Source organism: Pithys albifrons, chromosome Z, assembly GCF_047495875.1.
Source record: "Pithys albifrons albifrons isolate INPA30051 chromosome Z, PitAlb_v1, whole genome shotgun sequence".
NCBI lineage: Eukaryota > Metazoa > Chordata > Aves > Passeriformes > Thamnophilidae > Pithys > Pithys albifrons.
Window position 1 is genome coordinate 43,827,420 of NC_092497.1, and position 17,079 is coordinate 43,844,498.

The 17,079-nt window shown below is 38.7% G+C and overlaps 1 protein-coding gene across 1 annotated transcript; it reads right to left on the minus strand.

The window, feature by feature from the left end:
• Positions 1-1,490: 1,490 nt before the first annotated feature.
• Positions 1,491-16,286, minus strand: CAAP1 (caspase activity and apoptosis inhibitor 1). The gene is made up of 6 exons (XM_071581268.1): positions 16,111-16,286; positions 14,980-15,180; positions 13,397-13,481; positions 12,735-12,810; positions 6,875-6,948; positions 1,491-2,437 (listed from the first exon to the last, which is right to left on the minus strand). The coding sequence occupies exons 1-6, from the start codon at positions 16,240-16,242 to the stop codon at positions 2,094-2,096; spliced, it is 912 nt and encodes a 303-aa protein (XP_071437369.1). The 5' UTR covers positions 16,243-16,286; the 3' UTR covers positions 1,491-2,093.
• Between the last annotated feature and the right edge of the window lie 793 nt (positions 16,287-17,079).

Here is a 17,079-nt window from a genome sequence, read left to right on the forward strand (position 1 = left end):
TTCTGGGCCGTCTACCCTGTTTTGCCTTGTTATTCTGGTCCAGGTGCATGTGTTCCAAACACGATGTCCTTGCTGCTTCTTGTCCATTGAAAAGACAGTTAAACAAAATTCAGGAATGTGGCACGAACTGTGAGAAATTGTGACAAACTCTGAGAAACTGTTAGCTGCTACCTCAAATGTGAGAAACAATGAGCCATATAAAAATCTTCAAATAAATAAAATATTTAAATCTACAAATATAAAAATCCTAAGGTAACACAGGAAATGCCCTGTCACGCAAGTTTTTTCATTTCCACAGCAGGCAAAGTGAGGTATTCAGTGTCTTAAGGATCTAAGTATAGCAGCAGTAAAACATATTTTTGAAGTATAACACAGCTGCACCAGCCTATGACTTTACAAATATCAAGACAGCATATCTAGGTTTTGCCAGCTCTTGTTCTGGGAGTAGTTTATGTCTCTCTGGACTCAAATAAAATGCAAGTTCACCAAACAGCTAAATGAAATTAACCAAAAACAACATACACAGATTCTGAGACAGTGAAGTTACCTTTTGAATTGTATGTATATATTCTAACTTACACCCTCCACTTGCTAAAAAATAATAGGAAAATTTTGTTGCCACAGATAACTTAAGAGTCAGGTATACCTTACTTGGGTCACTGTCATCCCTTAGTGAATGCACACTTAAATTTTCTCAGGTGTAATGAAGGCTTTAAGTTATAATAAAAATTTTCACTGAACTAACTTTTTACAATACTTTTGACTCTAAAGGAAATCAATCATACTTTAAAAAATATACAAGAAACTTGCTACTGAAGACAATGCACTTGACTTTCCAGAGAAAAGGAAAAGGGTAGAAAATAGGGGGGAAAAAGGGAAAATAGAGAATAAAGCGAAAGAAGGAAAGGGATAAAAAGGAGGAAGAAAGAACTGGAAACCTCAAAAGAGAATTGAAGGCATAATATTTGAATAGAACATGATCTGCAGTAATACTACAAAATAGCATGTGGAAATTACCTATACTACCATTGTAAAGTATGCAATTTCCTTTTTAAGAATCAACCAAGCAAAGGTATATCATACTATATAATTTTACTTAACAAAGACTACATTTGTAAACTTTGTACCTTTAAAAAAAAAAAATTGATGTGTGTATGTGTAAAGTACCGCACAAATATTTTAATATGCATTTGGTTAGCAGTCAGATACAAAACCAGCAGCATAAGATATAATAGCATGAAAATTAATCCTAAAATTCAATTTATTTATAAAGAATGCCTTTGAAATGGATAAAAATAGAATTTTTTAAAACCTCATAAATAAATTAAATGCATTTTCTAAAAACAACATTTATACTGAAATCAAGTGGATTCTCCTCGTTACAGGGTACATGAAATGGCTACATCCATTGAATGATAAAACCTCAAGGTCATCTCAATTGTTTGATTTGCTAAACATTATGACAAATATTCAAAAGAAAAGCTTTACAGTCAGGAAAAAAATGTTTTCTTTATTTCAGTTATAATACAGAAGAAACAGTGGACAAGAATAACAAAACCACATGACAGTGTAAAAAACTCAGCTCTGTCTCTTTCAGGCACTTTCGTAACTGAAAATAACATGTTCAACTATTTATTTGAAAGGTAAAAGTCCTTCCCTTTAGGAATTCAAATTTCAAAAAATTAAGTATTCTTTTAAATATTACCACTCATTTTAATGAGAATACCTGCACTATGACAAGACAGGCCCCAAGGAGAAACAATCAGTCTCATATCCCTTCCAAACCTAACCATTCTATGATTCCAAGTTACTACAACCTTTCCAGAAGGCACCACATTCCTACCATAGCCCTCTACATTGTGTGACTCCTTGGGGAGGTGACCCAGCACAAGGACACCTGATCTCAGGGAAGCACCAACCTCTGTTTGTGCATGTCATGGAAGCAGCACACTAAAGGCAATGAAACCAATGAACCACAGGTCAAGATATACAACACAGTCTGAGTGAGGAATGGCATACCCAATCAAATACACTTCAGCACTGAAGAGAACATCTTCTTCAAAACATATATTGAAAATTAAATCTAAGCAATCTCAGGGCTGTTTGTTTCCATCACCAGCTTTCATCAGAGCCTTAATAGCTCTGGCCCTCATCTCAAGCTCCAGAAGCTCGAGCTGTTGTGCTGATGGCTGAACATCTTCTGTTGGAGAAACAGATAAGGTCGCTCCTTTGGGCTCCTTTGGGGTGGACTCTGCCAACCCCAATATCTCATTCACACTTTTCTCAATGTCTTTCTGAAGGTCATCTATCTGACCAGCTCCACTTCTGGCAGTGTTTTCTTGCACATCTGAGCCATCTTCTTCATTGCATGGGCCTTCTATGTCGCTATCATATGCATCTGCATTTATGCTGAGAACATCACTATCTTCTCCCTTGCCTGTAACACAAGCACAGCAATCATATAGTTGCCTAGCAGAACTGTTTTTATTTCAACTTACACAATCATTTCAGCTTAAAGTGTTATTCTACAGATTAAGAGAGTGGCAAAAAGACCTATAATTCTAAGACAACCAATTCCTTTTTTTCCCTCCAACTTTTAATATAATTCATTGAATTGTTAATGCTTTTTCATGTCAGTTTAAAAGAACATGCCAAGTAACAAAACAGCAGTACCAGAAAGGTTTATGCCCTCTTATGAAGTTACATGACCTATGTGCCTAACTATGATGCTGTAAGATTTTATATTGGAAGAAAGCTTCTTCAGTGTGAAATTGATTATTGTTTATTATCTATTAAGTAAACTCAATTTTCAAAATACAACTGAAAAAATTACTCTCAACGATTTTATTTATTTTAAGAGGGCTGGGACATTGTAGTCAGACACAGCATTAAAAATTAATAAAAATCCCATTTATGGTACAACTATTCAGAATTTATCTTAAGTATTCCAGATGTATTTAACTCAATAAAAACATGAGAAATTTATGGCTTTGGCTTTCAACGGTGGCTAAAATCTGGAGTCTATTTTTAAAAATGTACTTAAAGAAAGAAAGACGGCACTAAAATAAAAGCAAAGCTCTACAAGAACCTGAGTAAATGTTCTCACAATTTGGCTATAGAGAGACTACTGGTTTTGACACACTGGCCTCAAAAGTAATTACTCTTCACCAACCTTTGTATCTGTGGAAACTTACAGTAGGATTGGTTCCTTCTTAATATGAATAATGTTTATTCAGATGATGGTAAAATTTCTGATTCTAAAGACTTTATAATTCCTTTTTGCAATATTTTTACCATGTGCACACGAAAAAAAAAGGCTTTAGAAAAACGTTCTCTTTTTAAACATTTTAATATGCCTTTTGGTATCCATATGCATTTGGTTTAAATTCACAGTAACTGCCCCAAAACCTTAGGAAATATCTATTTTTCTTGGAGTTTACAACATTCCTCCCATCCTGGAAAAAAAAGTAAATACTGTTTATTTAGAAAGCTATAAAAGCATTTCTCTGCTTAAAAAACAAAGGGAAGGAGGAATGGAGGATCAAAATATTTCAAAATGGTTTTATAAACAATACTAATATTTTAAAACATTAGTCTGAGGGTATTACTGATTCAAGAATGAAGAATTTTTGTACTACAGACATTTTAAAAGAGATAGTCAGATACTCACTTCTGATCACTCCATATCAGTCTATGATTTGCCACAGCATTTAAGTTCAGACTTAAGAATACTGCACATTTGCCCTGAGAATGCACTTCTGACTTAGGCTCTTAAATAGTAATTAATCCAGTACCTCATAACACTGGTTTACAGGATTGCAAAAACTGGTTATAATATTGGTAAATACAGCATATTTGGTAAAATACACAGCTAATGTATGAGGCACCTCCTACATTCCAGTCAATGCTAAGGAGAAAGCAAATTCAGCTCATGAAAATGTGGTAAGACATACAGATAGTATGTGGTAGTTTACAGATAATTTTTAGTCCTTGTTTTTTGCAAGATAAATCACAATTTTTAAGGAACAAAATCTGAAACCCTAAAATATAAACAAGATTACAAAAAAATCCTCCTCAGAGCAGTGTATATAGAAAGTACTCATTAGATGAACATACCAGTCTTCTTTGATCCTAAGTAGTCTTGCCCTATTCCTACTGTCACAGTAACCTCAAGATCAATATTTCAGTTTTAGATGCAGGTTTACCTATTTCTCATTGTATCGAGTCAACTTTGAACACTATCTTTTCAACTTTACCTTGCGAGACACAAAGTAAATCAAAGGTTAGAAGCAATGGGAACCAACAGGATTAAGAAATGGAAATTCTTGTCAGCATTTACCTAACATGCTCATCAACCAAGCAGCACTTCCAGGGATCAAAAAAATGGGTGCATCAATGGATCATACTTCAAAAGCCTGAAAGTTAACTTCTCAACATACTCACCTTAATTCACTGCCAAAGTTAAACTGATTTCATGCTGAGGCTGCCTGGGACAGAGTTAAGTTTCTTCACAGCAGACTGCATGATGCTGCTTTTAGATTGTTTCTGAAGCAGTGTTGATAACACACCAGTTTGGCTAGTGTGGAACAGTGCTTGCACCACCTCAGGGCTTTCTCTTTTTCTGACTCTGACCCCATAGAGAGTAGACTGGGGATGTGCAAGAGGCTGGTAAGGATACAGAGCCAGAAAAGCTGAGTCAAACTGACCAAAGAGATGTGCTCTACCGTACAACATTGTGCTTTTGAGGAAATAAAGAGGAAAGAGATATGTTGACAGTTATGGCATTTGTCTTCCCAAGTGACTGTTATGCATGTTGAGGCTCTGCTTTCCAGGAAACGGCTAAAAATCTGTCAGTGGGAGGTTGTGAATAAATACTTAATTTTGTTTTGTTTCAGTGCACAGCTCTTGCTTCACTTGTTAATCTGTCTTCTTAAGTTCTTCTAATTTTGCTTTCCTGATTATCTCCTCTAACCCACTGCGGGATAAGTAATTGAGGGACTGGTATGTGCCTACTACTGGCTGGGCTCAGCCCACCATAGGACTCCTTCTGGAACTAAATGGCCTCATTAAGAAGAAACAAAATATTAAGTCATTGATGTCTGTCCCAGACTTCATAAGGGTGAGGAAAATGGACAGAACAGCCCTGGGTCCTATTCAGAGTTTGGAAACTCCAGCACTGTATAATACAGTGCTCCTAAAAGCTTATTGGCCTACAGATGGTGAATGAACTAATGACCTTTATTTCACTCTTTTGCAGCTGTATTTTTATACAGTAGTAAATATCATGGCTGGAATTTCTCATTATCTTTTTAATTTTGATAACTTCCACTTTTCCCTTCATGTAGAGTTGCAAAATTCACTTTAATACCCCTAATTCCATTTTTAAATTTTATTTTATCCACTTGCCATTATCCTCTCATTCTCTCCTTTTCTTCCCATAGCATCTCAGGCTGCAGCACAGAAGAATAACAGAAGTTACACTTTTTAACTTATATTGATATTCTCTAAAGCTCTTTAAAGCTAACATCGTGAGTGGAGCCACTGTTACAGTCCAAAGCCATCAGGATACTCTGGTTCATAAAGTAATAAAAAACAAAAATTCCATCACCTGCAACAGTGATCAATTCCCTTTGACAAAACAAAAGTGAAAGAAAACCACAGGAAATCTGTCAGTTCTAAGATTCCTCCATTTAGTACAGAAACCAACATTTTAAGGATTCCTGACAAAGTCAAAGCAAATTACTCCTAAATGTTTTGATGCTTTTATTACAGCTCTTTCATTCTCCATTTAACTGCTATCACTAACTACTTCAGAAAAGGTTGCACAAAGTTATTACAAAATTCAAATAATGTTGGATCCTTGCAGAAGAGAAATGAAACTTAGAAGAATTTGCAACATTCTTTGATTGGAAAAGCTATTTCTGATGCTTTTGCATACAGCTACAAATGAAAATAAACAGACTGAGAGACGGAAACATCTTCTGTTCTAGTGCTTCATGCACAGACTAATACTGGCAGTTGTTACACAGTGCTGATTTAATGAGTGGAATAAAACAAATATTGCTGCAGGTTAAAAATACTAATTCTTTGTGTATGAAGTACTTGAATGCACACCAATAGCTTAGTTGACTTTGCATCTTTTATTCTGCCAATCACTGTAGTACCTGAATGTCTCACCCACTATATTTCTGCATTTAAAAAGAGAAAGTATACAAGACATAATGTTCATCCTCAGTGATTCAAAGATTTGAGTGTACTTCCACCAGCCCTGACTTCAGGTAAAATATGCTAGTTAACAGCAACGGTGGGTGTCAAGCACCATGTTGCTGGACCTCACCACTGCACAATAAAAAAGGCAAGGTATCATATATCAAGACTGAAAGAACTAACTAAATTACAAGCAGTCCTTTGGCAAACAATTATTATAGTGGATTTCAATGAATGCAATCATCTCAGTGCAGAGTAAAACTGACACTCAAAGAATGCTGGGAATAGTAATAGCAGTATTAGCAATCACCTACATATCAAGAAACAAAATGACCAAAGTTCCTCTTCAGCTGAAAAACTACATATGAAGACCCAAATGAGCCTTGCAAGAACTTTAGTCATGTTTCAAAAGCTAAACTCGCAAACTTGGAAGAGCTGCAGTTTGCTTCTAGCCACAAAAACCTCTTCATTCCTACAGAATTAAGAAGCCTACAATGCCTTCTTCAATGTTCCCATCACCTTTTCCGGAATTGTGCCCAGAGAAGATTTCTAAGCGGATACTTCTTCATGATTGCAGCTACTGTTCACAACAGAGCTGTGCATAAATCTGGAGTCAGTCACTAACCAACACTGGGAAAACAAAATTTTAACTTTCTCTACCACATACCTTGTTTTGATTCCTGACCTTCCAGCTTGCTGTCTTCTCTCAGAGAAGAAGTTGAGTCTATACTGTTGTCCTGTCTGGAAAAAATTAAGAACACATTTTAATCAGCATAATTAAAATTAAAATTTTTTTAGAAACTAAAGAAATTATGAGATGGTAAGCCAATAAGACCACTACAGTAGGAATAAAGGCAGAAGGAACATACAGAGTCCTAATCTGAGCACTTGAGAACAAGCTTTATTTATTCTGCCTAGTAATACACAAGTATAAAGCAATTATTTCCACTACACCCTAACCTTTCAGAGTAACCATCCTCAGAGGTTATAGCTGAGGAACCACAGCTGAATGATTATATAGAAAAAGCTCCTCACCTTAGGGGCTTTTCTCTAAAACTCAAAATAAATTGTCACATAGTTAAATGATCTAGAAAAACTATAGTTTCTGCTGCATTCAAATACTACTTACTGTTTTCATATGTTTGTATGTTTTCATATGCACAGAGCACCTCTAGAAATATTTTTAATGCTATGCACCTTCATTACGGAAAGAGAAATGTACTGCCCTGTGCCATTACAATAAACTGAGAACAGGCTATTTACTGTGATTTTTAACCCAAACTCAGTGATATTCTTTCAGCTTGTTTTCCTGCTTGGTCAACTCAAGATGTATTCTCCAAACCTTTTAATTTCTGTTGGACTTTCCATTTCCAAGAAGGGAATAAAGAGAAGGAATGGATACAAAGTAGATGTTCAAATAGCTATGCTGTGCAGGAATTTCTTTATATATGGCTAACTCATTCAGATAATTATTTGAACTTTGCCACCTTCTCAAGTGAGAGTTGCTCACTTATTTTCTGTTCCAGTAGTCTTTCACTACAAGATGTCGTAAGATGGATCACAACTCTCTTCTGTTAGATGTAAAATAAGCCCAGGAGTTCAACAAATAAAATTAGATCTGAGATGGTTTAGATATGTTCCTCAGAGACTCAATTTTCCTGCTGTCATGGGGGAACAGGAACACCAGACAACATATATTACCATGTTCAATTTGTTAAGTGGGTTGCAAACAGCCATAAAGCTCTAAGTCACAGTCAGTGGTAACTGAGACTCACACCAGTTACCACTACACTGAGCCTGCACAGCCTAGTTTAGGACCAAAGGCAACTGAACTGGTCCTGTTCTTTGAGACAGGACCAGACTCCTGAGTAGCACCATTTCCCCCACTCAACTCTATTACCAGGTGGGGGTAGGCCAGATGCCAGCACAGACCACCAGCTAAATCTGTTCATGATGCTGCCAGCAGACCTTCCCAAAAATTTCAGGTTTTGTTCTCCAGTCACTTGCTAAGGTTCATCACACACAATTCTCTGTTATATTGTCCTATCCATTAGGTTATGCACGTAACAGAGAGTCACAATGAGCGCACAGTCCCAAGGAGGAGCAGAGGGAAAACAGCGAGCAGAGGAACCCTAGTACCTTCGTCAGTGCAGAGGGATCACCCTGCCTGAGCTGCTTCTAAGGTTGTGAAAGGACAGCAATCAGCCCATTTCATGGTAATGAAACCCAGCAAAGCTAGAAAACCACCTTATAGGCTGAAAGGTGTTACTGTCTACAAAGAGCAAGGGGATCAAGTTTTGGATGCCGGAGAAGAACATTTCAGGACTGCACAAAATGTACTGACGTATGTTTTCAAGGGGACAGTAAGAATGTGTAAGGCAATGGGATATTTTGAGGAAAAAACAAAGACAGGAAAAGGGACAGAAGGAGATAGATTATAAAAAAACAAGCATGGGGAAACAGAGTGAAAAAAAGATTAAGGGCCAGCAGAGAATGAACAGGTCAGTACACTTATCTAGTGAAGCCCTGGACTTGAACACCACAATCTGTCCTGCCTTCTCATTGAACTGACTATATGGCTGTACCAACTCTTTTTCCAAATAAGATGATACTAATCTCTCTATGCACATACATGTATGTTTAAGTGCCAGCAAATGCAAGGGGGACCACAGGTCCTAAAGGCCTGCAAGACTGTGCTGCTGGAAACTACAAAGAATGAAAAATGCACACTACTTCTAGAATTTTCATGTCATGCATGAGTATGCAAATGCTTGTTATTCATGAGCAAACCTCCGGCTAGTCTAGTCAACAAGTAGGACAAGAGGTCTGGGAGTACGGTGTCAAATGGACTGTAAAACCCAATGCTGAATTCCTAAATAGACAAGGTTCTGCAAGTAGGCAAATTCATCCCTGCACTGGACAGCAATGTGTCACTTGAAAAAGGCTGATCTTGCCCTAGTAGTATCAGGCAATAAATTTCACATCTTTAGTACTACCTTGAGGAATTATAATCACCTCTTTGACAGAAAACTCAGTGATTTCTACAGTTCAAACAATGGCTGTCTGTGGGAGTGACAGTGTTTGTGTGGATCTCTTTAAGGTCTGAGGTGATTGATGAGTGCATCCTTAAGGACCAGAGAACCACCTGTAGAATGTGAATGCCTTGTAGCCAGTAGAATCTTTCCATGTATGTTAGGTGAACTGCTGATCAATAGTGTACTGGCATGTTATATGCAGGAGTAGATAAAAGTGAAGCTGTTACTAAAAATAAAGTCCTTTCTCTTTGGTGAGCCTTCTGATCACACTGCAGCCTGAGTTGTCTCTGCCTTCTCTGACCACTGCTAATTTAATCTACATTACCCCAATAAAAGGTGACCCCAATAGCTGCCAAATTACCTACACCTATTTCAACAATCATGTAAAAAGAAATTTTCACCTGAAAAAATTCATACATTGAAACTCATCATAAAATTTCTTTCTGTTGCCTTGACTCTATCAATCATTACAGTAAAACATTCCTTTAAAGACTACCTACTGTCAGCAAAAGAACTTTTAGAACCTGAAAATACTTTAACAGCAGGTTTTACTCTCAGAATTGACAAGATTGGGCAATACTGCTGGTGAACCTTCAGGACTTCCATTCACGGGCAGGCATTTTGCTCCATCTACTGGCCCACTAGACACATTTCAGTTCACAGTTCAGCTTCTCTTTAAATTTAAGTTGTTTTATTTGTATGCTAGTGAAAAATATTTTTCCGTAATTATCTATACTGTGGTTAAGATTTAAGAAGAGGTAGCACAATATCATGTCTTCAAACAATAGGAGCAGAAGATATGTTAATCTAAAATCAAGGGACAGTATACAAATTTAACGCACTCTTCTTTCATGCTATGCTCGTAAGTGACAACAGTAATTTGGAGTTCCCTCTTTTTATCAGTTTTTGAAGATACTTCTTTTTCAGGAAGTTCAAAGTCCCTCTACCGAGCAATACATAAAGCATTTTTAATTAATTTTTTTAAACAGAACAGCGATTTCACAATATCATCTTTTCAGCAGAAAAAAGTTAACTACAATCACAGTTTGTTGATGACAAATGTTGTAAATTTAAATTTACCTTATTTTATGTAGACCGAGCATTTCATATTGGTATGCTCCACACTTGTGCAATGCTTACCTGGGTTCAGACATGTGGATTCTGTACACAATTTGTTACAGGAATTTGCACAGCTGTTAAAGACACTTGGGTTTGAGCGTGAATTGATACCACAACTCCAGTAGATTATGCAAAGTGAGGTAAGACAGCAGCACGGGTCAGGAAAGGGACTACTGGCCATAGAAGTGGATGGCTAAGGACTAAAATGGTAGCACAGCAATACTGGTGGCTGGGATAAAAAGTTTATGTGGTAAATGAGGTTGAAGAGCATGAGGAAAAAGTTTTGTGAGGGGAAAAAATACCTCAATGAAGTGGACTTAGAAGAGAGTCCAAAACATGACAGACAGCCATGCAGATAACTTTCCTTACAGGCACTTTAATTATCACTAAGAAACATTCACCTATGTCTTCTGAGTAAGGCATAAGATCAGTATCTCTGCTATTCTTGACATAAAGATGACAAACCTTCCTGAATTAAAATTTGCCTTTACACTTATTTCCAAGTCTAAAAAACATCTCTACAAGTCTCAAATCCTTGTCAGAGTCTTGCCACCAATTTTGTTCCAAGGATAGTTTTCAATAACAAATGAGAACTAAAATAATTAACACAAGCAACTGAAAAAGAGGAAAAAAGTCCTTATGGTGTTCCTTAAGAAAAGTATCTCAAATGACAGATGTTAATCAAATAGTTTAATGAGCTATGAAAACTCCATCAGTCCTGTTACAGGTGAAGTTTGAGGAGACCACAAGAACAGAAGACAGTGAACCAAAGTAGCCAAATGCTAATGTATCTGTTCAGTGACTTATGTAGCTTGTTGTTTCAGTGATTCCAAATGATGAAGATAACCAAAATGTCCCACAGGGGTAAATACCAGATGGCAAGTGTGTGCCTGAAAACAACCCAGCACCCAGGAGCACAAAGAAAACAAGCAAAAACTGCACTTATGACTGCAAAGCAGGAAAAAGCCTACAAATTTGGAAGTTCACTGGCAAAACATCAATCACTTAACAGAGACTCCTTTACATTTAGAGACAATCTATTTACCATATTTTGTAGTTTTTGAATTTTTCTATTTGTTTTTTTAAACAGCCAGCAGAGGGAAATGTCCAAAATAAGAAAACTAATCCTTATGTGGCCTAATACTGAACACATTCACAATCAGGTGGGCTCTGGTGGACAACAAATAGCAAAGAGGAATACAGTGAAAAATGGGCTCCAAACAGAACCTTAGAAAAAATAGCGTCAGAGGGTATTAAAATTGTATCACAAGAATGAAACATAATTTAGTATCACTCCGTTTTCTAGTACATTTCTATAATGAGATATGATCAAAGAAATTCATAGTTTGTTCTGAATCAACGACAGAATCAGAAACCAGATTTCTGTTAAATAAAAATACTGGCCAGACTGTGACATTTGGATCACTGTTACTGCTTTTCCCATCCATTCATTCCTATTCATTAGGTTTAGATAAACCAACAGAAACAGCAGCTGAGAGGTACTTTAATCTGCCCACCACTGGTGCATTGCCTTGTACTGTCTCAGAGGTTTATTAAGCATGCATTAGATCTGTGGACCAGCTGTAAGCAGGTCAGTACTGAAAATATAAAAGCTTTATTAGTCTTCTAGAAGCAAGTTAGGCCCATAAAATTTGATGTTTAGTGGGTGAAAACTAGTGACTTCTTTTCCCCTTCACTACTACTTCCATAGAAACTATCACACAGGTGAACTCTTTCTGACAAAGAAATGGTCTTAAAAAGTAGACAAGCATTTCAAGAAAAGGTTAAAAAATGTTGACCTTTACAAAACAGACAGATGCCAATGTAAGAATAAGAAACCAGAAGCCTGTACTCTTGTGAACCCTCTGTTCTTGAAATGTTACGTTCTGTATCAGCCCTAACAGAGTACATTGAACAGGTAAGAGTCAGTGCTGCTTCAACAGGGGCAGGAATGAAGGATCAGAAAAAAATTGAAGAGAAGGGATAAATCTCAGGTGAAATGAAAACACACTTACACAATTTACTGACCTAAGGGGGAACAGCTTACTTAGCCTGTTTTAGCTCACACAAAGTTAACCTAAACCACAGTCTTCTATTGCAGGCTACAAATGTGACTGTTTAATTACCACAACTCAACTAATGGGTGGTATGCCACATGTGCTTAAGACACATTTAATGTTATAAAGTGACAATGTCATGTTTGTAAGTTTAGTGCTTGCTAGTAGTCACAGCTCACTAACATTCAACTGAAGTAATACTTCATTAAAGATACAGCACTTAGGATTTTCAATTATATACTTGATCATTTCTCCCAAAAAATCTCTGTACTGTTCAGCCTTCTTAAATAAGTTAAGTGTTTTGTCTTTTACTCACTGACTGACTGAATCATCTCCAGTCTTGTCTCCTCCATCTGCCTCCTCGTCAGTATCAGAATCAGCTCCAATCCTGCCTAGATATACACAGTTTCAAACATGAAAATTTAGGCAGGTAATAAAATTAATACTACATAATTAGGTTTACTCTTAATTATTAACTCTATTACAATCAGCATGAGAGGATTTTTTTCCTCAGTTAAAGCAGAAGTTTTAAAATTAGACCTAGTCAAAACAAAGCTTATTGTGAGCTTTCTGCTAGCCAAATGGTTGACATTTTTCATTTATACTGTATTAAGAAAAAAATTATTAGCTATTCCTAGTACAATACTATAGGTTTAAGCACAGGAGATGGAATTAACAGCATGATAATCCACAGCATTCAAGATTCCTAGAGCTCCACTTCATTGAAAAGACAGCAATGCATTTACAAGTAAGTTCTACAGCCCTTAAACATGAAGTGGAAGTTCATAAGATAGTGAAAAGCTGGAATGTCATGTTCTTAATCAAAGTACATGAACCATGTGTCTCAGCTGAATAGAGGGATTATGTACACACTAATGTATACTTAATGGTGTGTGTAGATACATATATAAAGTAGCAAATTCATTTGAGGCAGACTATTGTCAGCTGTACAGTGAAGCCTAAGAGTTTCACTCATACCTTCAAGTATCTTCAACAGGTTTTTTTCAGATAACAGCTCCAACTGCTCCATGCAAAGCCTTTTGATTTCATCCATGGAACAGTTCTAAGAAGACAGATAAGACAGACCACAAACTACTAAAAATTTCTGAGAAAATTTCTGTAATGAATGAAGAGTTAACTTGGATTGCAAGCCCCTCCCATATTTTGATCTGCATTGATGTGACTGCTGTAGAAAACTGGGTGTTCCAGTATTGACAACTACCAGAATAGTGTAGGTGTAGTGTTCTCTGAAAAATTAAAGCAAGTACACAGTCTCAGTTAGTTGATGTATGGCTTGGAGTTTCCACTGCAGCTGCAACACTGAGCATTATAAATACCTGACCATATGTGCAAGGCATGGGACAGCAAACAACTGCAGACCTGATTATTCCTAGTTCTCCATCACTTAGGAGGAGGTGGATGACATAGTAAAACTTGCAAAGACCACAGCGAACTGTTGAACCCAAGTTCACAAACTGAAGCAAATACTGCTAGTGACAACACCCCAGCAGTTGCATATCACAACACAGAAAGTAACAGAAATATGTAAACTGTGATCCATTTCTTATGCTTAATACCCACCACATGCTGCCACAGATTTCACAGGTATTCCAGTTACCTTTGTATCTGTCATACTTCTTGTTGACATAAAGTGGTAATTTGACACTTTCAGATGAGTTATACCACATAAAAGCACCAAAACTAGGGAGTGCTGAACATGTTGTAACACTCACAATCCTACTGTAGGTTTGGTTCTACGCTATCAGGCAATTTCCTAACAAACTCAGTAACGTCTTTGCTTTCCGCTGCTTGATCTCTTTCATTCTCCCAGACATGACAAATGGATAAACTTGTATGCTCAAAAATGAAGAAATCCTGCCTCACTTATATTAACAATACAACTCATTAAGTTAAAAACTAGAAACAAAAATTTTAAAACTATTAACACCACACAAATGGAATTTCACCTGCAGCCTCTTCTTCTGTACAGACTACTAGCCTAGTTTATTTTTTCTACGTACCGCTGCTCACAAGACTCAAAATGTGTATGTTCCAAGACAGGAAAATTCTAACTTTACTCCATAAAAGTACAGCTTCAGAAGCAGTTTATCAAGGAGGGGTTTTATTTTCTTATCTCAGATACTGCTTTAATATCATAAAAAGCAAATCAGCTGACACAAAGAGAAATCAACCTTTTATTAACAAATTAGCACATTAATTAGTGGACATTGCTAATTTACTCCTTGCAATTATGAAACTCCTTTTGCATTTAACTAACCAATATAGGGAGATACTACAAAATGAAGCCTGCAGTTCAGGCTGAGCAGTAGAAAGAGTAATCTGGAACAATTACAGCAAATCTTTAAAAAGTCTCACTTCCAAATACATGATAGGGAGACTACTTAAGAAGAGTACTTGACGTTATAGACACTTCTTTACTTAGGAAATATACAGGCAGCTTTTAAACTGTAAATCTACTAGACTTGAGAAATAAGTGTGCTTTGTTACACAAGCATTTCAAGACCATAGAAAGTATATCAATGTTAAGTTTCTTTCTGTACCTTCAAAGTATCAGGCAGCATCCGCTGTAGCTTCTTCTCCCCTATGACACAGAAACACTGTTGAAGCATTTCCTTTTTGTCAGCAATGTAGAAACTGACGGGTTTGAGTGACACAGTGAGATCTAATCCTCCTTCTTCTACATCACTGGGTTGTTCAGTTTCTTCCACTTTTTCTCCAGAAGATACATTGCATTTTGCTTCCTAAAATCAAGGAGGGCAAGTATAGCTTTCACATTTTTTAATGAATTAGAGAAAAAAACTTACAGCTTCACTTGTGATAGTTTTCCCTTCATAACTGCAAGGTACATCCTAATGTGGACTTCTCAGATTCCAAACAGTGTTTCATATTGCAAAGCAAGTGCATTGCAGAAGCTACATTTTTGATTACTGAAACCATTTTTATGCTAGAGAGACTTTTTTAGAGCTTTAAGAGGCAAAAAGTACTTGCAAATATTAACTGGTAAATATTACCTGTAAATATTTAGCTGCTGCTTACACATGAAAGCATGGTTTAAAGCAGAAGAAATCCAACCCTCTGATTTGCTGTGCAATTAAATCACTAGAATCCATCATTTAAAACTACCCTGCTAAGACAGAAATTGGTGCTGCGTGACACAGTCTTTGGAGAAAAAAAGTCGACTCAATATTAGAAAATATACGTTCCATACTATACATCAATGGATTACTTCTACAATAAAGACAAAAAAATAACAATACCAAGCTAGAAATGTATTTGACAGCTTCAGAATTCACTCAAGACGTACATGCCACAGGCATTTTTGTACTCGCACTCAACACCTCCGTGAGCAGACTCACAATGCTCAAGCGTGAGAGCCGCCCCCGAGCCTGCGCCGCACATCGCTATCGCCCGTGCCGCACATCGCTATCGCCCGTGCAGCCACACAGTGTCCCGGGGGCGACGCGGCCCGGCCCGGCCATGGGTGCGGGAGCCGCACCGCTCCGCTCCGCCCGCCCTTCGCGGCCGTCCCGGCCCGGTCTTGTGGCAGCGGCACCGCGTCGGCCCTGGAGGGGCAACAGCCCGGCGGGTCAGGGCGGGGCGGGTTGCGCCCGGGAAGGCGCGGGAGAGACGGCACTGTCCGCACCCGCGAAGCGCCCGCCCGTCCGCGCTACCTCCAGGGCACCGTGGCTGGCCTCGGTGCTCCGCCGCTTCCTCTCGCTGCCGTCCGGCCCCGGCGCTCCCTCCGGGCAGCAGGAACGCGAGCGGCGCCGCTTCTTCTCCTTTGAAGTCTTCCTGCCCGGCATCGCCGCAGCCGCTCGGCGCGCCCGGGGCCGCCACCCCCAGCGGGGCGGGAAGAGGGGGCGCTTCCGGCACAGCAGCGCGGGCAGCGCCCCCGCCGGCGAGGCGGGATCGTCCCCGCAGCATCCCGCATCCCCCGCATCCCCGCCTCTCCGCATCCCCGCCTCTCCGCATCCACGCCTCTCCGCATCTTCCGCATCCCCCGCATCTTGCGCACCCTCCTCATTCCCCACATCCCCGCCTCTCCGCATCCCCAGTGTCCCCCGCATCCCCCACATCCCCCGTATCCCCTTATCCCCTCATCCCCCGCATCCCCTACATCCTCCTTAACCCCTGCATCCTTCGCATCCCCTCATCCTCGCATGCCCCGTGTCCCTCGCATCCCCTCATCCCCGTTTCCGCCACAACTCCCACATCTCCGCATCCCCCACATTGTCGTCATCCCCCGCATCTCCGCATCCCCCGGAGTAGCTTGGGTATGCTTTGTTTGCTTGGTTGGTGACTTTTGGGGGTTAGCGTGGTGAGAATAAAGCTATTTCCAAACGTGAGCAATCCACCCATTCACACAAAGATCTTTGATCTAGGGTCTAGGAAACATGTCTCCTCAGGGGCAGCTGAGGGGAGCTGGGGTTGTTTAGTTTCAAGAAGGCTTGGGGGAAACTCATCACTCTTTACAACCACCTGAAAGGAGGTTTTAGAAAGGTTGGGGCCAATCTCTTCTGCCATACCTGCAGTGAGAGGACTAGAGGAAATGGCTTTAAACTGAGACACGGGAAATTCAGGTTAGATATTAGAAAAAAAAATCACTATTGGGGTGGTCAGGCATGGGAATAAGTTGCCCA

What these genes read in the sequence shown, in the direction of transcription:
- CAAP1 (XM_071581268.1), bottom strand. Translation starts at nt 16,242, where the DNA reads ATGCCGGGCAGGAAGACTTCAAAGGAGAAGAAGCGGCGCCGCTCGCGT. An exon ending in GGAGATGATTCAGTCAGTCA is followed by an intron (nt 6,949 to 12,734) that starts GTGAGTAAAAGA and finishes AATTTTTTCCAG; the next exon opens with ACAGGACAACAGTATAGACT. An exon ending in AGGTCAGGAATCAAAACAAG is followed by an intron (nt 2,438 to 6,874) that starts GTATGTGGTAGA and finishes CTTGTGTTACAG; the next exon opens with GCAAGGGAGAAGATAGTGAT.